Raw genomic sequence first — 23,554 nt, 5'->3', positions numbered from 1 at the left:
TTTTGTTTTTGCCAATAAATACCGCCGTGTTTAGGTAGTAGTTTAGTGGATGGTTACAGTGGCTATTACTAGATTGCATCGCCATCATTAGCAGCACTAGAGGCCGTGTCAGGAGGGACATGTCAGGAATTGGATTGAGCGATAGACTTTTATACATGAAATAAATGACTTTACAGTCTCTTGATTGTGGCATAAGTAATTCATTAGACTTACTATCACGAGTAGCCGCGCCTGTTCGTGATCATCCGGGTCAGCGCATCTCACCTTCGATGGAGCACCCAAGTTGCCGACCCAGGTGTACATCCAGGAGAGAGCCATGATAGCTTCACCCATTCATGCCGACCATAAAGCACTCCGCATCCTTTAATTATAGACAGCAGTTATACCATTCGTTAACATTAATAAACTATAGTACTAGCATCCCTTCTTCCTAGTATCTTTTCTCCTATGCCAAGGAGTGATCTTCACTCCGCCAAGAACATGATTTCTTCGGCAGCTGTCTCCAGCTATCATCAGCTGACGCAACGCTTCACGCGAGGCACCTGGCCTCTGTCTGTCATTGGTTGCCACTGCGCCTCCTGTCGTCTTTCCCATTTCTTCCAAGACGGTTATATTGTTTCCGTGACCTTACAAGGTTGGGGTGCATGTTCGTAGCACAGTGCATCGAGTACTATCACGCAGTGGCAAGGCGATATTATCCTTCCGTAGCGGGACGCGAGTAGTGTACATTCCTGGTGAGCTACAGGCGGGGCTGCAATCCTACAAACATTCAATGTAACCTACTAATAATAACCCTCTCGTTTTGCTAAGTTATATGCACACCCCGTTCCGCTTGCTTCGGACCGAAGCAGACAGAGACGACCCGAACCCAAAGATCCAAGGTTGATCGTTTGTTTTTGACGGGTATGACAAACATGACTGCAACCAAACACGCCTCAGAACAACATGTTTGGTGCAGGGCCAGGATACTTATCCCACCAGTAATAGGCCCAAGAATTTCATATTAAGCTGATTTCAGAGTGTGAATGCCGCAGCTTGTCCCCCCACCCAGGACTGTCATCTGGCCAGTTTCTTTGACCTACAGATAGAATTGCCCTATCCGTTGAGATGCGGCAAAGCATTGAGACATCTTTGTACCGTGGTGCTCACTCAGCCTTACAATCTACATCGAGCTAGGATCGTCCCGAGCCTTTTAGTTGCAGTGCGTCACCTGCCTTAGCTCTCTTCCCTGCACACCCACCTAAACTAAAACAAATCAACGGCTGGGATGCATCGACTTAAACTCCTGGTAAGCGCCAGGAAGTAGTATGAGTGTTTCATTAATCCTAGTAATAAAGGAGAACCTTGGAGTCAATATGCAGCAAATTGTAAAGGAGGTGGGTGTATGGTATCTTATTATTGCAGCCTATTGTGTAAATGAGGTTAGGGGCTCTTCCATGGCTCGGTATCTACATACCTATGTAGGTAACTACGGTGGGGGCGCACATGTGCATGAGCCGTTGGCCCTACTATGTAAAGCCGTGGCCCAATTGAGATGATCTAATCTAAATTAATGAGCGCTCCTACCAACGCCTTCCCTGCGTCCTTTGCCCCACCATTTTCTAACAAGAGGGCAAGAAAGAACACAGATAGACCGAGGGAGGGAAAGAGAAAGTCAAGGCAAGAGGGGGGGGGGGGGGGGAGGGATAAACTGTCCCGGCAGCAAAACATCCACAAAGCCCGCCTGGTTCGAACGAGCCTGTTTATGCGCGAAATGCTTATCTTAGCCATGTAATACTAGTTTGAATATACCGTGAAAGGGCTCACATGCTCACTGCCATGAATAATGGAACCACGGCAGTTTTTTAGTTTTTTTCCCCTGCTTTTGTTGTGCTGGTGATATGGTATGTATTTTCCTCTCGCCGAATCACCATTTCTCAAGCTACCCGGGATGAGCCTGGGCGCAGCTATGTCTAGGCATTCCGGCCTGCCCATCACTTACGTAAAGAGAACGAGGCAATTCAAGGTTGACATACAAGCATACTACTCCACGTATACATGGGAACCTTGAATTTAGTGATTATAACTAAAGGGGACGTAGACTGAATTTACATGTCGAAACTATGCATGTCATGTTAAGTAATCACCTACGAGCAACAAACTATGAAAATAAAAAAGTGAGAGATCTTCACTTTTAAGCCGTAAGATAATAGCCCTTCATTCATAGTTGGAGTGGTCAGATGGCACGCCTACCACGTCTGCCTGCCACTGTGCCGTTGCCCCCTTGATCATTTGGCCGCCATATTTTCTCATCATATGATAGGGCTCCTGGTTATCGGGGTTGGAGACAGCCTCATCGCTAAACGGGTAAGGAACAGGAACTAGAAGCCCCTTTTGAATAGCAGGGCGTTGCGCGATCCTATCATGCCAAGCCTTCACATGAGGGTAATGATTAATATCAATACCGCACCACTTGTTGGAGTGGGCGAAAATGAACACGGCAAGATCCGCAATAGTCAACTGATTTCCAGCGACAAATGGGGACACAGACTATACAAGTTAGATGCCGAGAACGAGGGAAACAGATGATGAAATGCTAATCAAAAGAAGATTCTTACTTACCAGACGTTTATCCAGCACGTCGTTGAGCCGACGACATTCAGCCGTGTACCGCCAGCTGGCGAACTTCACTGGTTCAGTGGCATAGCGATTGAAATAGGCCGCCTGTCCCATCATTGGGCCGTAGCCGGCAACCTGCCACGAAAGCTGTTCCAAATTTTAAATATTTGTACGTGTTTGTGAGTGAATGCAGATTAACTTACCCAGGATAGCTGAGTCCAATAATCAGGCGTGCCGATGGGGTATGACAACTTATGCTCCTTATCGAACTCGCTTGCCATATACAGCAGACAGGCCGCGCTTTCAAAGACCGTCACAGTTGTACCGTCGTCCTTGACGTGAACCACAGCGGGCATGCGGCCGTTGGGATTGATGGAAGCGTACCACTCGGCCTTGGGCTCGCCAGCACCCATGTCCAAGTTGACGTAATTATACGGAATGCTGTTTAAATATTAGTTAGGCGTCGAAAGATTATTAGGTGTGCTACCCAAGCTCTTCAGCTGCTATGGTCAGCTTGAAAGGGTTGACAGATGCACAGCCAAAAATGTTCAGACCCGGCTGTGGAGCCTTTTCCGGAGGGATCTCAGCCATGTTGAAGGACTGCAGGGGAGAAACGACGGGGCTCAGACTAGGGGTAACAAGACAGGTCGATGCTAATGGGCCAGCTCTCCTGCACAATTTGTGCAGCTGTGGATATCATATAATGCGAAGTCTCCGAGGGGTAAAAGAGTGGTAGATATCAGCTTTAAAAACGCAAAGGAACTGTTGGCTTTATACATCGATGGCCTGCCAGAACCATCGAGCCTTGCAGACTTGCGTAACCAGCTTTGACCAAGACGGCGATGAGTGATATGTGCACAAAATCGTATATGGAATTACCAGAAGGAATAAGATGTCAAGTAAAGAGATATCGTAATAAAGGAAGGAACTTCGTGGTAGCTGTACACCATGCTAAACCTGTTACAAACTATCCATAGCCATTAAGTCCTAGTTCTTACGTTTTTTTTTTTCGTTTTTTCTTATACGCGTACTCAAGTTCATTACAGATGGTTGCAAGAATGGATACGGCTGCAATTCTATTTATTCCTTTACTTCAACTGTCTTATCCTCAGATACGTACGTGTCCATGCTAGGTGCATTCGCTAGTATGGACCGAACGAAGGGCGATTGGGAGGCGCTTGCTCAAGATGGAGGTCTTGAATTGACCCGGACCTACACCTACAACGCTCTTGAAAATGAGGCTGTTATGGAACTGCGCTTGCCTCGTGGAAAAGACACTATCTGAAATCCTCAGTGTTGTCAAACTGAACAATGATCATGGGGTCTCTGGGTAACGTCAGAACATGTCAGGATTATTATATCGGTGTCAATATCCAGTATTAGACTATCTCTTAGAGTTGAGACTTTTATTTTGTTCAGCTGGCGCAGTGGCCTGGTTTAATATATCGATACAAACTCTTCATCAGGTCTCTTATGTCTATTGCACTCGTATACCGGATTCATAATAGTTTTCTTTACATAAATCCGTACGTGGTGTCAAGCGAGATAAAATTGAATTCAATAAAGGCGTAAGAGATGCCGTGCTCAACTCGATCGAGCTCTTAGTGAGTCAGCGGATAGTCAGCAGGGATTTGGACTGCGAAGCAATGTTTGTGTGCTTGTATTTGAGATGGGCGATATCTGCTTAGAATGCAATGCACAGTATTCTGGTGTTTTATGCTACAAACTGGGTTTACGCACCTTTCGTTCTCTCGTCCCCACCCTGCATCAAACGGGCGGTTTGTACCAACGGGCGGCTTGCACCAACGGGCAGTCTGCATCACAATTCCAAGGGCCTAGTCTCGGGGAGGAAACTCCGATTCGAGCTCCATGGCAAGATCTACATTTTCCTGTAGATCTCTGGTGACACGTTCATGCTGTATATACCTGAAGTAGAAATCAATGGAGGGTGTGGCCTTAGGGCTATCCTATTTTCTAAGTATTGTTACCTTGGGAAGCCATATCGCCGGCCCACTACCTGCATAACATTCGCACAGCATTGCCTCCACGACAATGTTCCGTGACAGATTGTATAGCGTCTATATCTAAGCGGGCGTCCATCACTAGTATGCGGCTCAATTGGCATGTACACACGTCCAGCTCTTGTTCATGACAATAACACTGTGCAGTCCGTAAAAAGACTTCAAACTGTCCGAAGATGACAATATCTCATGTGGGGGTTTATTCGAGAAAAACAAGTCGCAATGCCCAAGCCTTGTCATCACGGAGGGCACCAATGGTGTTGTCGCGAAGCCTTTGAAAACTATGGGTTAATCGTTTGGTAGGAACGGTATACGAAGCGGATCATGCAATCAAAAGCCAGTCACGCACTGCGCAATAAGTGGGCAAGAGCCATTCAAGGTAAATCTGACCTAAGCTGCAGCATCCTTCATACTATTTACACGGTAGTTAGCTCCCCATCGTTTCAATTTAACGATATAAAGAGATGTTACGCACATTTGGTCATTGATTCAATGCTTTGTTCAACCAGATTTTCCAAATCTTGTACTCACAGCTTGTCAACAGTCTCGCAGAAACTATTTATATTATTGATTCTAGACATCATGGGCCCCTTGCTGAAGTACTTGCGAAATATTCTCTCACTTCTGACCTTCGAGGGACAAGGGAATGAACCTGATAGCGCCAATAGCAGTCACAGTGGCATATATTCCGATCCAATGGCCACTCGAGGCGAAGCACATGGCTGATATCGATAGTCGAATAATCGGTTCGTGTATGATGGTCAACACGGCAGCACAACAATGCATCTTCGCGGTGCATGAGGCCTCACTCTACCTCATACCTATCAGTTCGTTGGGCAAGATTTCAGCTGCAAAGATGCGCGATCTATTCGAGAAAGGCACGTTCAATGTGGATATCGCACGCAATGATGCTTCGCACGCTGTCATGAAGCTTGCGGACGTGGGTCGATTTCGCGAGCTGGTGCTAGATGAGACTTCGTTGCTTCGGTGGGCTGACGTGGCTTACGGGCTACAGAGCATGGCCATTGACTATGAACCGACAGGTTCGGTCAGTGTGATCGATATATTTCATGCAGAGCCACTGAGAGTGGCGGCACTTTCGCGCGATGAATGGGTACATAAACAGCTCAGCCGCTGGGAGGATTTGTGCAGATCGGAACCTCGCTTTCATGAGGTTGGTAGCGGTCACTATACCATGATTGGACCTGAATATGTGACTTCTTTTGCACAAAGGCTGCGCGCGGCTTTAGAAGCTCGCGGGATATAATTTTGAGTGCTATAGTCACGGCTGGCCGCCTTTTGCACCACGGACGCCATCACCTGGCTTCAGCTGAGTAAACCCGGCGGCCTCCAACACAGTATTAGATAGGTTAGTTGACTCCATCGGTAAAGACAAAGCCAAGACAGATCTATACTCCACTTGAAAACTTATCACGTGACATCGCTCATTCTACCTAACATGGCACAGCCACCTCTCAGGCTGCAGTGTTTATCTGCAATGTGCCTCTCTCAATTACTGTGCTGAATTCGTTCTCACAACCCACAGTCGCTGTCTCAACAAATGGTTGGTTGTGAGATACTCCAGTTATATCACAATGAACGCTATGCCGAAGCAGTTCAGCTTCTCTCTCATCAGCCCAACCAATAGCCCCAACGATTGGAAACAAGATGTCGACGCCGAAAAAGACAGTGCCTTGGAGCGCGTGCTTATCCATCTCCAGCAAGATGATCTCCGACTAAGACAATTGTTTGATACAAAGGTGTTGCCATACATGACTATGACAGCTCTAATGCTGGGCATAAAGTCCGTCGCCATTGTACAAGCTGACTTGTTCGGTCTGACGGAGAGCATGGGTTTTAGCACAACACAATCCTCCTGCCTCCATACCGCGCCTCACCTGCCCCAGATCCTGCTGCAGCTGCCTGTCGCGTGGATCTTGTTGGACTCCATATTCCCTCTCGACAAGTTTCTAGGTGCTTGTCTGGTTCTTATTGGATGTCGCCAAATAATCTTACCAGATCTGAGTTTCACTGGAGCAGTACTTACTGGACTTTTGCAAGGCGTATTCGAGGTCGTCTTCGTTCCTGCCTTGGTGTGGATGACGTGGGTCTACTGGACGAGGGAAGAGATGCCTACACGGTTATCTTGGTGGTACTCGATGATTGGCTTTGGGAATCTGGTAAGAATTCACACTCCACAAGTATACTAGCAGTTGTGAACATCAACTGATATTCGAAGACAATGAGCGTAATCACGTATTTCCTCGTCGAGCGCGACGCTACGATTCGACCTGATGTGGTTAGTGAATTAGTCCTGAAAGACGCTGCAACGTGGTTACAATCTGGGCCTAACGCTTCCAGGTTATCCTATGTTGTTCATGCTTCGTCTTTTGTGTATACATGTTTATCACCTGTATTTTTTGTGGCGAATCTCCTTTGACTCTGAAATTTCTGAGCGACCGCGAGGAAAAGGTTGCATGGGCAGTGCAACGCCTGACAGCTCCAAGAAATATCTCCTGGAGCGACGCAGCTTTTGAAGAAGCTAAAAAAGATGTCAGGACCTGGCTATGGTTTGGCCTCACATTTATTTCATCGTAAGCTGTCATGTGCTGATCTAATGAACAAATACGCTGGTGCTAATGTACTGAAAACAACTCGGTTAGTTTACTAATCGCTGGCTCAGCAAGTATCAGCCAACGATTTCTCATTTCCTTGGCCACCGATTCATCCCGCGCTCTTTCAAACCTGCCATTTGGAGCGATTCAGTTCATCGCGGCCTTCTGTGGCGGCCTGGCGACCACGAAACTTCGTTTCGGAACTGTATTAATCGCACTTTCTTGCATATCAAGTACTGGTCTCTTGATTCTTCACCGAGCACTGCAGCAGCCAGTATCGTCGACAAACTTCGTCCTCGCCGGTCACTATCTCGCAGCAAGTGTACATGCATCAGGTAAGGTTTGGATTTTGTCAGGGTTGGAGACGTTATTCTGCTAATTGACTCAGTCCCTATAGTATACTCCTGGTCTGGCGTCAATACCGCAGGAGCTACTCAGAAGAAAGCTACCCTCGCTTTCATGTCAATGGGCTATGCTTTGGGTCACGTCTGTGGTCCATTCATGCTCATGCCAAGCTCCAACCCACAATCAAGTTCTGCCATGATCTGGGCAATGCTCTCGCTCCATGTCTTGTTCATTATCCTCGTTTTTATTTTGATGAATCATTTCAACAAAATGAATCGACGACATGGCGGATCTGTCAAGGCCGAGCAAATCATCGGCAACTATGATCCTCGCTTATACATGACAATAGACTTTGATTTGCAGCAGCAAAAGGTACACGAGACAGAATTTGATAAGAACGATGAAACTTCTTACATGTTCAGCTCTCGAATTTGGCATAATTCAACCAATATAAGAAATAAAGAATTTCATTTTCTTTTGTAAATAACAATTAGTTACTCGGTTTTATTATACCTACACCTTTTTTCCTTGTATCTAGTTTTATCGTAACTAGTAATCACGCGCAAGACCACTGAGCCAATAGTCCAAAGACCAGCAGTATCGGCTCTTGCTGATACGCCTGCTATAAGGGCTCAAGTATTTACTCAACAATCTCGTTCCTACTATCTACGAGTATTCTTAACAAAGCGAAAAAGAGTAAAGAAGAGAGTCCTTTCATGTTTGATCATGAGCTTCTAAGTGTCCCGGAATGGTCCAAGCTCGGGCCTGGCCGTGCAGTATGTGATGTTAACTAATTGTGAATCAGGGCGGTGCTTCTTACTGGATCTGGACTTTGAATTGGTCTGAAATCAGTGGTAATTGTGTGATGTGTTGATTTATATTGCCCGCCTTTAGTTCTCAAAGGTGCGTGTTAGGTGCTAAGCACCACCCTAGGTACTACTACCCAGGTAATTTTCCCCGCAGCTGCTACAGCTCTCCGCTGTAAGGTTGTACAATGGTGGTTAATTGTGGGGCATGTTCTTAAGCATCATTACCAGTTGGTCGAACCAGTACAAATTCAATCTTTCACCGCCCTCTTCTGATTTCACGTTTGCTATGCTTTGCAACATCTAGATTAAGAAGATCATCAACGCCTGATGATCATTAGTCTCGTGGCCTATAGCTAGCTTACTTGATCGTTTCCATTCAAACTTTCGTTTCCCCGTTATTTCCGTAAAGTCACTGCTACTTACCATCCAGGCACTGGCCTTACAGTGCGGGCTTATCTCGGGTGGCCCCAGGACCCCCGTACAGTTTTCTGGACGCCGTGGCATTCATCAGTGTGTGCTTCCAGCAAACCCTGGTATATGGGGTCCACTAGCCACCGTCTGGCACTACGTGTGCTCTGCTAATCTACTTCTATCGAATCGTTGGGGATAAAGCGATTTCCGCGCAATGTCAATTTTGCTGTTCCGAACTGTCGGGCCGTTGGTTATTGGATGAATTACGGCTGTGCAGGGGTATTCTAGCCGCTGTTATGCATGGGATGTCGCAGGATCTGCAATCCTACCCGCCCGGCCTTGGCGCAGGTGTGATATTGTAGTGTAACAGCTGCATCACTATGCAAGGGGGAGACAAAAAGACCATGACAATGACTATCCAGAGTATCTACTGTCACATTGCAGCCGATAGATTTTCGGCCAGGGATGGTGGTGGTATAAGCCAAAGCAGACCCATGGTACTGCTTCGGGTCGCAGTAATGTGCTAGGTATTCTGTGAATAGAAGCGCGAATAAAAAGGTGTACGCTGCCAAGTTGGAGAGAGCAAGAGTCGGTCTCTATTCCTACTGGAAGCAGAAGTGGAATGCAGTCGATAAAAGGTCGAATTATGTGCCTAGGTATGCTGATAAGCTATGGTTTCCTGGTGGTCGATAGTTGGGCCGGAGCCTGGTCATACGGTCAATCAACCATGTGGTGAGGCGTGAAGTGCTGGCACAGCCTGACCCAGGTAGACATCACATTGAGGAGGCCATATACTCGGGCCGCCGTTGCGCATGGCTTCCCACTTGTTTCATTTCTGGTGGCGGGCTATTCATCCCTTACACCCATAATGGGGTTGTGTATCTAGCCAGAATATCTCTGCTAATGCACATTAACGCCACGAAGTTAGTAGCAAGCGTACGCAAAGCTGGACACTGCACCAGTTGATAGGAGGTACCGGCATTTCAAGGCAACTTTACAGGATCAGAAGAATCCGAGAATGCCAGGGGAGGGGAGTGTGGGTCCAAGCATTCGCAATACCGACTGCCGGTTGTTGGAGTTGTCCAGCGCTTAGAGGTACTGTTTCGAGATACCAAGAAGGTTGGCTGCTGCTGCTGGCCAGACTATCAAGGTAGCGCTTGACGATAATTTGCACTGATGTTATTGGCTCTCACCGTGTCGATGCATCTTAAAGCCCCTGTTTGAAGCACTGCGCCTCTGCTGGGCTTCGATAAGTTGAAATTTACAACAGAACCTATCTGTGCGGGCTCATCTGTGCCGCACTTGATGAGGGACTGTTGAATCATATATCATTGTCTCCATCCTATATAATTCATTCGATCAAAACCAAGTAGTAGCGCGATAGTCAAAAATACGACAAAGTGGCGATTTCGATTGTCGCTGTAAGTCGAAGAAGCCGATCAGCGCGCATCTACCGTCCCTTCAAGTCAGATATAGTCACTTCCTTCATTTCAAGCCTCAAAATCTATCACCATGCCTTCAGCAATGTCCAGTCGGCCAGTCTCCATAGCAGAGGCGAAAAAAATGGTTGAAGATATTTCCGAAGATCATGGATACCTTGCCGAGGATGAGCTCCAGGCTCTGGATGAGAAGACTCGGAAACGAATCATTGAAGTCATGCTCAAGAAAGACCGGATGTCGGGGAAATCAGTCATCACGTGAGTGCAAGCCCGAGGCTGATAACTAGTCGAGATAGAGATACTAAATGTCGAACAGCCTGGCGAAGAACTTATATAGCAGCACCACACGATTCGTCTTCGAATTATTACAAAATACTGATGACAATAGCTACTCAATGGCTACAGGTAATGGGATAGAGCCGTACGCATCCTTCCAAATCTTCCCTGACAAGATCGTTTTGGAGTGCAATGAGGATGGATTCACTAGAGAAGATCTGATCGCCATATGCGAGGTAGGTCAGAGCTCGAAGGTAGGGGCACAAGGATACATTGGAGAAAAGGGCATTGGTTTCAAATCTGTGTTCATGGCAGCCCACAAGGTTCACATTCAATCTGGGAATTTTTCGTTCTCATTTGTCCATCGTCGCGGCGGTAAGTGCAACAAGATTATCACTCACTGTTGTTCCGATCTAGCACTGATTAAATCGGCCCTCATCACTCAAGACTCCGGGATGGGTATGATATCTCCTATCTGGGAAGATCCCGACACAAATCTATCCAGCCGTGTCACCCGCATCACCCTCTTCCTACACGACACAGGCTCAGCCTTGGAGATCCAGGAACGACATCAGCAAATTGTGCAACAGTTTCAGGATATACAGGATACCCATCTTTTATTCCTCAGGAAGATCCGGCGCATAAAAATCATTTTCTCTCACCATGGAAACCCTACCACAACCACATTCGAAGTGGCAAACTTGTCTCATGGACATCGTATAACACTGCGAAAATCTGTTGCAGATAACCCGGCAGAAGAGACATATTATCATGTCACCAAGAATACAGCGGATGGGATCCCCGAAAGCGAGAACAGGGTACAATCGGAACTCACCACGACCCCTGCAACTAGCTCTGCGGAGATCATTCTTGCCTTCCCCTTGGATCGTAACTCCATTCCCATCATACAAACACAAAATGTGTTCGCTTTCCTTCCTATTCGCAATATGGGCTTCAAGGTGTGTGAAAGTGTTGAAAAGATCCGTGAAAAGTGTCATGTAACTGACTAGATCTAGTTTTTGATTCATTCAGACTTCGTGACACAAGCAAATCGTCAAGATATCGTAACTACATCTGCGAGAAACCTCGGCCTCGTCAGTTATATCGCTGATACCTTTGCTAACGCCATGGAAGAGCTCTGCCACGATACGAGTCTCGAGTTTGAATGGATCAAGTACCTGCCTCAAGAAAACGATTTCCCCTGGGACAAGTATTGGAAGTCGGTCGTTGCTGATATGAAGAAAAAGGTTTCAGTCAAAAGATTAATGCGCCCGCAGAGCGGAGGTCCTCTGAAAAGGATAGACCAGCTGTGCAACCTCACAGATGATGCTCTTGACGAACTCGGTGAGCCGCTTCTGGAAGACATTGATCCGGAGGTTTATCTCTCCAGTGGCTACGATCTCTCCACCATTTCTTCATATCTGAGAGGTTGGGGCCTCCGAAACTTTCATATGACCCAGTTTTTGGATCGGGTCGAGGCTGATTTGGCACGGGATACGTCGCGATTCAAATCACCGCAGTCATCACCATCATGGCATACCAGAACAGCACAGGTTCTGAACCGCCCATTCAAGAGTTTTGCAGAGAAACATCGGAAAAGAATCTTCGATTTCAGGCTGATTCCGGTTCAGGGTGGAAAATGGATTCCCGCAGGGCAGACCGGATCGCCACTCGTCTTTCCAACTGCCAACGGTGAAAACATTCCGAGTTCCCTAGATCTTAATATTATCGATGGGAACGCCACTCTTAATGCGGAGAGAAGAAAACTCTTTTTGAATCTGGGAGCAAAGAAACTTTCTGTTCAAGCGGTGCGACAATTGATTCTTGACCAGTACCCAAGCGTCATCAACAGGTCAAGGTTATTTGGAACCAACACAACTGAACAAGTTGGAATATCTCTGCCCCATCTTTCTTTCTTATATCTCACACAGGGTGGAGCTGTTGACAAGCCGAGCGAGTTGCGTTTCATCAGAGTCCTTACACAGGAGGGCCTGCTGATTGCACCTCAAGCCCAGGATGTGTACATCAAGGACAACCACAAATTCGGCTTAGCAAAACTGCTTGAAAACTTACCCAAGTTTTCGGTAGCTTTTCTGGATCCGTATTATCTGGAGAATGCCCCACAACCAGCATCGGGTCGTGAAGCTAGTGTACCTTGGACGTTCTGGTTGCGAACATCACTTGGCGTTCTTGACAAACCAAAACTAATCGCGAACGGTTCCCTTACTGACATGTTCCGACATATCATTGAGCATAATAGCGGCAAGCTCCTGGGAATACTTGGACACTATTGGAATGACATCAAGAATGAAGTGCAGCAATGTCAGGAAATCAGGGATGAACTCAGCCGAGTTGTGTTAACTATGAAAGGTTGTACTGCCCAACTAAAAAACAGTTTTCTTCCAATGCCGGAACTCAAAGCGCGGGCGATAGAGTATTTGGGTGAGGCAGGCACGGATGAATTTCCCTTTCTCGATTTGAGTGATACTCTGGAACCAGATGATCTGTCGAAATGGACCTTTCTCAATGGAACCTTTGGTGTGCGCACACGGGATGATGTCGAGTTTTACTTGGCGATTCTGTCAGTCCTTGCCACACGGTATCCGAAACCCGACATGGAGATATCGAAGAAAGTCTACATGCTATATGAAACCATCTACCGGAAAAGCCGGGACTCGCCTGACTCAGACATCAGGAAAGCTCAGAAGCAAGTAATTCGGTAAGCCGAATCTAGTACCTTTCCTCCAATCCCTTCTCATTGACGTCATACAGAGCATACTTTGATGTTGATCCTGCCGACGGAAACTCATACAAAGGCTTGTTGCTAGTTCCTGGCCGTACATTCCAAGGAGGCAGATGGTTGCAGCCAAACGAATGTCGTTGGGATGCTCCGTTGACAGCATGGACACTGGAACCGCTAGCCCACTTGTTCGGTGAGGTTCTAACCGAGACTGAGATTGACAGCGCAGCTTTGAAGAAGTTCCTTCAAAATATTCTAGGTATCAAGGACTTTACCTTGACCGATATACTCGATGAACTGCTATACCACGCTGAAATGAGTCAAGAGCACAAAGACATTCTCTACGAAGACGACGGTTGTTATACCACCAGAGCAGCAACAGATGTTTACAATCATTTGGAGAAACTGATATCTTCTTCTGATACATCCTGCAAACAAGATCTTTTGTATGTCCTATACGTGGTCGCCTGCTCCAGAATTAGCTAACAGTTTGATCTAGGGGCATCTTTGGAAATGAGGCCTTTATATTTGCTGCAGACTCATGGCACAAGATTGAAGACTGTCTATGGTCAAGTGCGACAGATATAGAAGGCAAAGTTATCTTGAATGATATATATCCAGATTTGGCGGGTCTATTTGTGAAGGAGCTTGGGGTGACAACCCTTACCTTGCAAATGGCTTATGACAAACTCAAAAAATTGGGAGCCTCAGATAAGCCACCAATTTCCGAAGTCAAGTCAACATGGGCTGCTTTCCATTCCCTCCTGTCGCAAACCGACAAGAAGCCGGACCCTACACCACTGCTAAAGAGGCGCCTTTTCCCTGTCAAACACGCCAGTGGACACGTTGAGCTTTGCTGCGGCACATCCCCCTTTGCGATAATTGATCGACGGCCGCACGGTCTCTTATTCGCAGGGAAAGCATCTTTGCTTGATCACAGTTTCGAAGAGGTCTACCAGCTTCGGTCAACACTCAAGTGGGCAGGCCTCGATACACGATACACGTCAGTAGCCGCCAAGGAAGTATCGGCCATCATAGGTGGTAGTGAAACAACACTGTCGGATCCGCATCGCGACATAGGGCCCAGAGCTCATGGTATTTGCCGGCAAGTACCTCGTTTCCCTATACTTTTCTCGCCATGAGCTAAAGAAGAAAAATGTACAGAATTGCAACGCACTTCAAAAGTCCAAAGGCTCGAACCAACCCAAAATCTTTTTACGAGGTTTTAAAAAGTGCACAAGTCGTTGAGACGGATGGAATCGCCACGGAACTTCATCTCCAGCAAGGCACATCTACCGTGATCGTCAAGACCTCCCAAAGTCACCTTCATATCGATGCAAGCGAAGATGTCCTTCGGGTTTATATTCCGCGAGATCGCAAACAGCAACAACTGTGCTACTCACAAACACTTCCGCAGCGTCTTTATGACTGGTTCATGGAACAGGACGGCCGTTCCCTGCCAACAATGGAGAGCACAACATGCGTCAGCATAATCATGCAGACTCTCAATGTTTCCTGTGACAATACAGAAGCTATCTTGGAGGGTTCCGGCATAGCGGAGCTCTCCTTTCCCGACGACTATGAGCCTGTGCAGAAAGCTGCAGCACAAGCCACGGAACCATCATCACAACCTTCCCACAGACCTCCCACTCCCAGTGGTGGTAGAAATGCGCCATTGGTCTTCGATAATCTTGAGGGGTCGGGTTCAGGTAGCGATGTGTCTGTTCAATCCTCACCAAAATCAACTCCATCCTCGCTTGCAGTACCTTGCTTACAACCCAGCGGAACCCAGCATGTAGCAGATGTGTCCGGGCAAATATCACCTAGTCCATCCAATGGCACCTTCATGTCCTTGCTACCCAGATTCTCTGGAGTATTTAGGTCGTCTGGAGTCGGGACATCATCATCAACTTTGGTACATACTGGTCAGCTTGTCAGTGTACAAGGGCCCAGTTCGAGTGAAGAACGTGAAATGAGTAACTACATTGCACTGCTATCAAAAGTGATTGAGATAGCAGGACGTTCATACTTCCCAAATGCGAGAAGCTCATCCACGATATCTCCCCCTCCTGATGCAAATGGGGTTTACCCAAGGCGAGATGCAAATACTAAGATCGAATTCTTGAGCAGCAGCAAACTCGAAAGAGACAGAATGATTGGTGCTGCTGGCGAGCTTTATGTATGTTGACTTTGCGGTTGTCTTTTTTGGTCAATTCTGGAATCATCTAACGCAACATAGGTCTTTGAGCTCCTCTCCAAGATGAAATCAGTGCTTCCAGGCTTCGGAAGGTTGAACTGGTTGAGTACCATCAGGAAGTATGTGAGACAGCATCCATCCTACTCGGATTTGATACCCTGGAATGGGAGGGAAACGGCGGATATCGTGTATTGGGATGTGTCTGGTACTCTGACAAGTGAACTCATAACATTGGGATATCTCGACAAAAAGATCTGGACAAGTCGTCGCCCGTCGTATTATATCGAGGTGAAGACCACTACTGGCCCGCATGAGACGCCTTTCTACATGAGTAAAAGCCAATTCAGCAGGGTAAGTCAAGTTCTTTACAAACGCGTATCCTCTGACTGGTCTAAACCTTTGTACTAACAAGCTGCGGACATATAGATGCAGTCAAAATCCAACATGGACGCAGAAATATACGTCATCTTCAGGGTGTCGAATCTCGGAAGCGAGCAAATGGGCTTGGTGATATACGTGGACCCTGAATACATGAGACAGACAGCCAAGCTGAATTTTACTGTTGAGACCTATTCTGTCTCACCCGGTTTCGGCGGAAGCTCCGGCGCATCACAGGGTTGGTCGCAGGCATCCAACAGTGGAACTGTGCCGTCATTCAAATTCAACTCCGCGCCTGGGACTTTGAACACACTGTTCTCTCCAACGATTCAAAAAGAATCTGGCTCCCTTGGTGTGGTGTCCTACCAACATATCGGGTTCCAAATACCATACCAGAAATTCTCTGTTGAGGAACTGCGGCTTCAGAGTTATCAAGAAGCTAGCACTACCCGTGGAAACATTGTCTCTGCACGCGCGACTACACCATCTGGGCGGCACTAGCGAGTATCTAGTTGTTAATTTTGAATTTTGTGATCACCCACAACCCTAAATTATTGTTATGTGTTGATCAAGGAGGTTTGTTCCTATCGCGGTTCAAACTTGACTGACATGGGTGTCAATTGTGTAACGCATTGATCTATATTAACCGCCTCTTAGATTTGGAGAGGTGCTGGCTTATTTGGATGGCCCAGCCATCCTGCAGATATACAACAGGAAGCAACAGGAAAGGTTTTAGAGTCAGTTTTACAAACATTCACTTTGTATTTGAAAACCATTTTGATTTTTTTTTTCTTTGTTATGAGAGACTGGTCGTGTCGCTCCGCCTGCCCAAGGTCTTTGCTCCGCCAGCTATACAGCTTTAATGACAGTGCGGGGACATGGTAGTTCACAAACAAGAGGGCCTGCGAAGCAACACGCTGTTTACTTTCTTGCTAAAGTAAAACCTGATCACATGACCAATTTTCTGGATATGCAATCGGAAAGCACTTTGAAAGACATGAGGCACGAGAAAATGCGCCAGTCGCTTCTTAAGAGTTAAGATGACGATATCGGCGAGATGGAGCCAAAGTCGACCAGAGCACTGAATGTCATCCTCAAGTACCGTAAACACGGTATCCCTAGGTGTGGATGACGAGCTCCAACGACCAGACAAAGTGCAAGAGTTTTATGACTAACTTATGTTTTGTCCCTGTACACGGGCCTGATGACAGCTGACTCTATATATACTGTCATCAACAGAAGTAGAGGTCAAGATTTGTATCACTCGCTTGGACTCATGTTTCTCCAGAAAAGGGGATAATGAATCAAATCTTCTGGCCACGTATCATATTGTACATGCTAGACCCCCTTAGTAAGAAAAGGAAAAGAATTGCGCTTATAGCGCTTTTCTAGCATCTGCTAGCAATGCTACTGAAAGAAGTCGACTGTCATCGTTGGGCGCAAGAGTTTCTGCTTTCATGGCCACAACATGCTCAAGGAGGGCGACCGCTTTCTGAACCTCTCCATCCGCCAGGTATGCTCGTGCGAGCACGTGTTCTGTCACCAGCCGATCAAAATCCCTCCTATCCAGTGTTTGCTCAAAAGCCGCCACCACGTACTCTAACATCACAACCGCTTCTTTGATCCGCCCATCATCCAAATACGCCCGTGCGAGCTCGCGTTGTGATTTTAGTCGATAGATATCCTTTTCTTCCAGCGCTTGCTTGAAGCCTTCTACCACGTACTCAAACATTACGATCGCTTCTTTGATCCGCCTGTTGTTCAAATATGCCCGCGCAAGCACATGTTCTGATGCCAGTCGAAAAAGATCCGTTTCGTCCAGCGTCTGCCTTTGAACCGCTACCACATGCTCCAATATCACGACTGCCTCTGCGGCCCGCTTGTCATCCAGGTATGCCCGTGCAAGCATGTGTTGTGAGCCTTGTCGATGTTGACTCCTCTCATCCAGCATTTGATCTCGAACCGCCACCACGTGCTCGAATATTACAATTGCCTCCTTGATTCGTCTGTCTTCCAGGTATGCTCGCGCAAGCTCATGTTGTGAGTCTAGTCGTTTGTGGTCCCTCTCATCCAGTGTCTTCTCCCGAACCGCCACCACATGCTCAAATATTACAATCGCCTCCTTGATGCGTCTTGAAGCCAGATATGCTCTTGCGAGCTGGTATTGTGAAAGTAGCCGAGAGCGATCCCTCTCGTCTAGCATATGTTCCCGAAGCGCGACGACATGCTCTAATAACACAATCGCTTCGTTGATTCGCCTATTTTCCAGGTATGCATTTGCGAGCCAGTGTTCTGTCGTGAGTCGATCCGGATTCGTATCAGGCATTGCATTCCTCCTCCAACTGGCTGCCTCATCCAAAGCCGGTAACACTTCCTTGAACCGTCTTTCTTCAAAGAAGTATGGACTCACTCGATTCAATAAGTCATATCTCTCCTGAACACAGTGCCCCTTGCTCTCGCCAAGCGCTCGTACGGCGTGCGGCAGATAGACTCTCCAGCGTTCCCAATTGGCCGTATCGATCGGTGGAAACACTGCGTTCAGTTGATGGAGAGCACCCAGCGTCACTTCCTTTATTCGATCATGTCGTTGGTTCCATATCCTTGTCGCCATATGCACCAGCCTATGCATATCAAACATTTCTTCATCTTCTCTAGCGACCAGAAACGCATACCCACACAGCGTTCCGATCGCGTGTTGTCTCTCTTCCGCCGACTTATTCTGCGGTAGGAGCGAGAGGGGAATGCTCTTTGGCTCGATGCAGGATATAAATGAAAGCAGTTTTATAGCTGCATCATCCGAAACAGAGATAAGATCAAACGAGACCATCCAGGTCGTCGCCACCGCCCGCTGCGATGCCTGGAATAGAGAGCCATCTCGGAATTCCCGGCTCAGTAGGCCTATTATGTCCTCCTCGGTGCCATGCAATAGCTTGAGGTAAGAGCTGATGGACGATTGCCGGTTCCGGTTAAGATAGGCAGCAGCCTGCGCAATGGCCAGCGGCAAATACGCAAGTTCCTGCAGGAGCTTTGCAACGATTGTCTTATCCCGAAGGAGCTCCTGCCGACGTAACAATGTCGTCAAAAGGCCGACAGCTTCCTCGGAGCTCATTTCTTCTAGGTCAATCACATCGGGGCCAGCAATCTCGACAGCCACGTCCGGCGAGCGCGTGGTGAACAGAAGGACGCAATTCTGGCTTTCTGGCAGGTACTGATGTATACCATCTTCGGATGCCGCATCGGAGTTGGGGTTGGAGTTGGAGCCGGCTTGTCCGTACAAAATGTCTACGTCGTCAACATTATCGACGACGAGAAACCACTTGCCGCTGTCTTCTGACTCCAAACGTCGTCTCACCAACTCTCGAGCGTCTTGGTCCTTGCCGGTTGCTTGTATACCTAGGCGCCTGGCAATCTCCATGTATGCCTGGTCGAAGCCTGTACGACTGTATGCCGGAACCCACAAAACAGAGTAGTCTGGCTGATGTTCCTTTACCCAAAATGCATACTGTAATGCTACTTGCGTCTTGCCCACGCCTCCTAGGCCTTGCACTACGAGCTTCTGGCAGTCTGGCTCAATGAAAAGCTTTTCTTGGAGCCGTTCAAGCACTTGGGTCCGTCCGGTAAATTTGCGGTTCTGAGTCAGTGGAATATAGTGATGTCGCCGGTGGATTTCTCCGCTTTCCCCGGGTGGTGATGCACCTGAAGATTGTGTTATTAGCACAGGATATTCAGCAACACAATAAGAAAGATAGAAAAGCATGGTCTTGTTCCATTCCTCTCGACTTGATACTACATCCGAACTCTTTTCAGATCAACTAGTCGCCTCTGCAGCTCCTTTTCGGCAACGTCATTTCCGTCTTCCAGCACAGAAGATATGACAGGAAACTCACGCGTCTTCAGTGCATTACGGTACACGTCCCGGATATTGCCACGAACCAGCTTCAAGTTGTCCAGGTCCGTCTGGCCTAACCCGAACCTGCATACGCTACCATGGTCGGCATTTAGCTTCACGACATTCTCCCGATCCCCCGGCAGGCCGAACCGTGCACTCTCCCGGGGGACAATCTAGAAGATCAGTCAGCGCGCCATCTTGCAAGTGCGTCAGGGTAGACGATTCGTGTCAACTCACGTCATCTTCCGATCCCCAGAACGACACAATATCATACATCAGTAGCTGATGTCGCCACTGTTCCTCCATGATGTCCGAAAACATGCTGCCCTTCTTCAAGACTTCAATCACATCATCGCCTTTCTGAAATCCTGACCGCGTCGCAATCTTTGCCGCCACCCCACCAAGGCTGACCAACTTCCAGTCTCCTCCGTTGTGCGGCGTCGCAAAGAAGACTAGACCACTAGTCGCACTCTTGATGGAGGTATACTTTGGGTTGTTGTGTGCATTGATCAAGGCCTGTTTAATCAGCAGGCCGCCCATGCTGTGACCTAGGAATATGATTGGTCGGTCCTCATCCTCGTCCCTTTCTATCCGGATTGCCTCCAGCAGCTCGTTTGCCTTACCGACAAACGTGTCTCGGTCTTTCCCGTAGACCGCTGTTGCGTTGTACTCGTATAGGCAAATGCGCGTGTCTGGCAGGACGCATGGCAAGTCGTCGCGCAGCCACAGCCGCCCCGTTTCACCGGCCGGCGTCCGCCAGGTATCAAACGCGTGGTCGGCATCCTTCTTGCTCCGAGGGTTGAGGCCGTGGACCGCAATGAGACTAGACGATGTGTATAGTCGTTAGTGGAGGAAGAAAACCTTGGTCAGACGGAAGGGGGAAAGGGTGCTAACTCTACTTTAGCTTTGCCGCTAGTAGTAGCGCTGCTGGGGTCGAAGAGCTGTCGCAGGGGCTGCCAGTCGCGTCAGTTCTTTGTGTTATATTCGGCCACACATGGAAGTGCTTACCATGATTCGTATGATACCTCTTGTGTTAGATTCACCACAAGAAAATCTATTTCAAATGATAAAATGAAGTAAACCTCGAAATTTTAATAAACGGCAGCCTTGTGCAATTAATAAAAAAGCCTGTCGACCCCGCACGGGCCTCCCATCCAATAATACAGTGCTTGGCCATGATTTTCGACCCGAGTAAATACATTTGCAAATGCATATCAGAGGACAATTGCCCTATTCATTAGATAGGCAATATGCAATAAAATAATTATACAGCACACCTGATCGTGAATGAGGCACATTTTTCCCAGTTGGCGTAGCACATGGGACAGGCAGCAGCGTTCACCGGGCCGGCCACCTCCAGAGATACAGGCAGCCCTCAACAGAGTTTTTACTGTCTAGTTTCAAGTGACACGACCTCTTGAGTTGGGTAGCAGTCATTTATGCTTCTGATCTCTTGTATCGCAGTCACAATAGTGGCAATATTACGGCTTGCAGACATCAATACTATTGTGCACACTGCAGTCTTGGCTTTTCCGGCGGTGCATCACACGGCTATTACTTTGGTCGTTCATCTCGAAAAAGAACACGACACGAAAACGCGACAGACTCAATGCAGGGCCATGCTAGCCTAGCAATTAATACCGAATATACGTACAGTATAGGCCCGCTATCTTCGAATCATAAGGCGAGAATTCAGACTTTGCAAGCATGAGAGCCTCGCAGGCTGACTGGGAGACAGAGAACGCAACAGTCAGCAATAATCCGACCAAACTGGGTAATGAGTGGGATCATTCGCATGTACGGTATTTTCTTCCGCTGACATTGCATGGAACCTGGCTCGGCTTGCATATTGCATGGAAGCGCCTAGATTGGAAACCGATAGACACAAGAATTATAACATGATGAGGGTGTATTGTTGACGATGGGTGCTGGGCTGACTGATTGGGTCCCACGGGATCCCTATGGGGGGATCCCGCAGTCTCGTGGTACCTTCTCGGGAATCCCCGGGCCACGCCCAGCTTAGAAGTATACGTCCATAATTTTTTTTTTAAAAAAAAAACAAGATGGAAATAGAAGTGAGTGCTGACTAGGCAGGCATGCAGTGCAGTATGTTAAATTCATACAGTAGCATGTTTGCATCGTCTTTATTATGGAACAATAGTCAGGACCCGTTCCGATGCCTTGTTGTATGGAACGATATTGTCAAGTGGATCTTGTCTTGCTCCGAGGTGGCGCTTTAGTCGCCTACTTACACAGGGATTCAATAGAGACAATGAGTGGCAACTCGGAAGCATAGCGCGAGGCTGGCCGGATCTCGGGTCAAAATGATCGAGGTAGCAATTGACGACAAATTGCTAGTTGATAAAGAAAGAAAAAAGATGACGGGTTGCAGTAATCGTACCAGCCGGAGAGTTCGTAGGAAGGGTCTTGTTATTTTTATTATCATTTTTGTTTTATTTGGTCTGATATATCAAACTCCTTGCATTACTGATATGCTTTGCTGCCAACAAGAATTGGCTGCGGCGTCACGTCGTCATTGTCTCTTGAAAGTGACACCTCCACTGTCCTTACAATGCCCGACAACTCGATGAGGTCACTTGTGCTGTGTTCGTCCTCTGCATAGTTATTTTGGGCCTGCCTCCTTGGGCCGCCAGCTGCAGTTGAAGTGCTTGCGCCGATATCCGGCCTTAAATTGGATATGGACTGATCATCAGTCTTGATGTAGCCGCGTGAGGGCGTCCATGGAGTCGCCCTTGACCGCGAAGTTGTGGATATACCAAAGAGGGCCAGGAAGCCCCTCAGGATCGGTCTCAGTGTCGCGATAGAGGTCGCAATAATGCCAACACCTGGTTCGACTGTGCTCCAGATGGCAAAGTTTGTCGTGGCCCCTGTATGGAATTAGTTGGTGTTCTGTCTTGGTGAGGTTCGTCTGACTTACAAAGAAAGTCTTGGCCGTTGAGCATGTCTTTAATATAAAAGCATCGTACAATCGTCGCGGTACTCGCGCTAAGAGAATTGGTCAGTTGGGTGATCCATCGCCTTCAAGTTGACTGGTTCGAAACCACGGTGACATACATGGAAGCAAAGCCGAGGATACCCATGGCAATGATTCTTGACCTCTTGTTCATATTTAGAGACCAGACGATAAACATTGGTAATATACCAAAGGCCCAGTCGGCAAGACAGTTGACGACTGATGCAATGTATGTGGTAATGGCGACGGGATTGTTGTCCAGGCATTTGCCGGGGGTGCCTGGCGCCTCCAACCAGAATGTGCTGATCGGCCGGCATTGAAACAGGACAACCATGAGGTAGGCGAATCCAAAAACAACACTTCCAACCATGAGGATACGAAGGAACCAAATGTGCATCTTGATGACGGAGAGACGAATCAGGAACAAGCCGACAGCGAGCTTGATGAATGTAGCCGTGAGGACGTAGAAGATCTCGCAGATGAACCAGAACTATCACACAATTAGCCATGGCGTCAGCAGTCCACCAGTTTGCTACGTACCCTGAGCGCATTTGTATTGGCTTCAGGTGTGAGATTGTCCCTGTGCCTGCCTGTACCCCAATACCAACCTCCAAGCTGGGCAGAAAGATAGGTCGTGAAGAGAGCCTGCGAGTTGGATCAGCTGGGTGACATCTTTATGTGACTGTGGACTGAAGGGTCCCTTGTTTACCTGGGTAATGAGTAGTAAAACATCATCCGTCCCAAAGGCTTTGGTCACCACGGTGCGCACATAGATTCGAAGAGGCACCACTATCCAAGTGAGGGCGAGGAAGGTGATGGCGACGCCGAGCACCCCTCTACTGCGATCTTCCTCGTCACTCAT

The 23,554-nt window shown here is 47.7% G+C and overlaps 6 protein-coding genes across 6 annotated transcripts; 3 read left to right on the top strand and 3 right to left on the bottom strand.

Moving 5' to 3' along the window:
* Window positions 1-2,196: 2,196 nt before the first annotated feature.
* PFICI_14646 (uncharacterized protein) lies at window positions 2,197-3,189 on the bottom strand (the record flags this gene model as incomplete). The annotated part of the gene is made up of 4 exons (XM_007843227.1): window positions 2,197-2,529; window positions 2,602-2,745; window positions 2,802-3,039; window positions 3,086-3,189. 4 exons carry the CDS (start codon window positions 3,187-3,189, stop codon window positions 2,197-2,199), a joined length of 819 nt encoding a protein of 272 aa, XP_007841418.1.
* A 2,286-nt stretch (window positions 3,190-5,475) lies between these two features.
* PFICI_14645 (uncharacterized protein) lies at window positions 5,476-5,886 on the top strand (the record flags this gene model as incomplete). The annotated part of the gene is made up of 1 exon (XM_007843226.1): window positions 5,476-5,886. One exon carries the CDS (start codon window positions 5,476-5,478, stop codon window positions 5,884-5,886), a length of 411 nt encoding a protein of 136 aa, XP_007841417.1.
* A 328-nt stretch (window positions 5,887-6,214) lies between these two features.
* Window positions 6,215-8,019, top strand: PFICI_14644 (uncharacterized protein; the record flags this gene model as incomplete). The annotated part of the gene is made up of 6 exons (XM_007843225.1): window positions 6,215-6,799; window positions 6,859-6,918; window positions 6,981-7,213; window positions 7,283-7,569; window positions 7,623-7,951; window positions 8,002-8,019. The coding sequence occupies 6 exons, from the start codon at window positions 6,215-6,217 to the stop codon at window positions 8,017-8,019; spliced, it is 1,512 nt and encodes a 503-aa protein (XP_007841416.1).
* Window positions 8,020-10,311: 2,292 nt separating this feature from the next.
* On the top strand, window positions 10,312-16,330 carry PFICI_14643 (uncharacterized protein; the record flags this gene model as incomplete). Its single annotated transcript, XM_007843224.1, has 9 exons — window positions 10,312-10,496; window positions 10,555-10,889; window positions 10,962-11,473; window positions 11,531-13,233; window positions 13,287-13,700; window positions 13,754-14,349; window positions 14,496-15,433; window positions 15,494-15,802; window positions 15,878-16,330. 9 exons carry the CDS (start codon window positions 10,312-10,314, stop codon window positions 16,328-16,330), a joined length of 5,445 nt encoding a protein of 1,814 aa, XP_007841415.1.
* An 874-nt stretch (window positions 16,331-17,204) lies between these two features.
* Window positions 17,205-20,729, bottom strand: PFICI_14642 (uncharacterized protein; the record flags this gene model as incomplete). Its single annotated transcript, XM_007843223.1, has 5 exons — window positions 17,205-19,525; window positions 19,717-19,891; window positions 19,956-20,541; window positions 20,613-20,671; window positions 20,727-20,729. 5 exons carry the CDS (start codon window positions 20,727-20,729, stop codon window positions 17,205-17,207), a joined length of 3,144 nt encoding a protein of 1,047 aa, XP_007841414.1.
* A 1,473-nt stretch (window positions 20,730-22,202) lies between these two features.
* Window positions 22,203-23,554, bottom strand: PFICI_14641 (uncharacterized protein; the record flags this gene model as incomplete). The annotated part of the gene is made up of 5 exons (XM_007843222.1): window positions 22,203-22,606; window positions 22,657-22,724; window positions 22,794-23,182; window positions 23,233-23,337; window positions 23,402-23,554. The coding sequence occupies 5 exons, from the start codon at window positions 23,552-23,554 to the stop codon at window positions 22,203-22,205; spliced, it is 1,119 nt and encodes a 372-aa protein (XP_007841413.1).

This window comes from Pestalotiopsis fici (assembly GCF_000516985.1).
Source record: "Pestalotiopsis fici W106-1 unplaced genomic scaffold PFICI_Scf_13, whole genome shotgun sequence".
NCBI classification, from domain to species: Eukaryota; Fungi; Ascomycota; class Sordariomycetes; order Amphisphaeriales; family Sporocadaceae; genus Pestalotiopsis; species Pestalotiopsis fici.
Note: the sequence above shows the minus strand (reverse complement) of the source record. Positions and strands in the feature narration are given on the sequence as shown.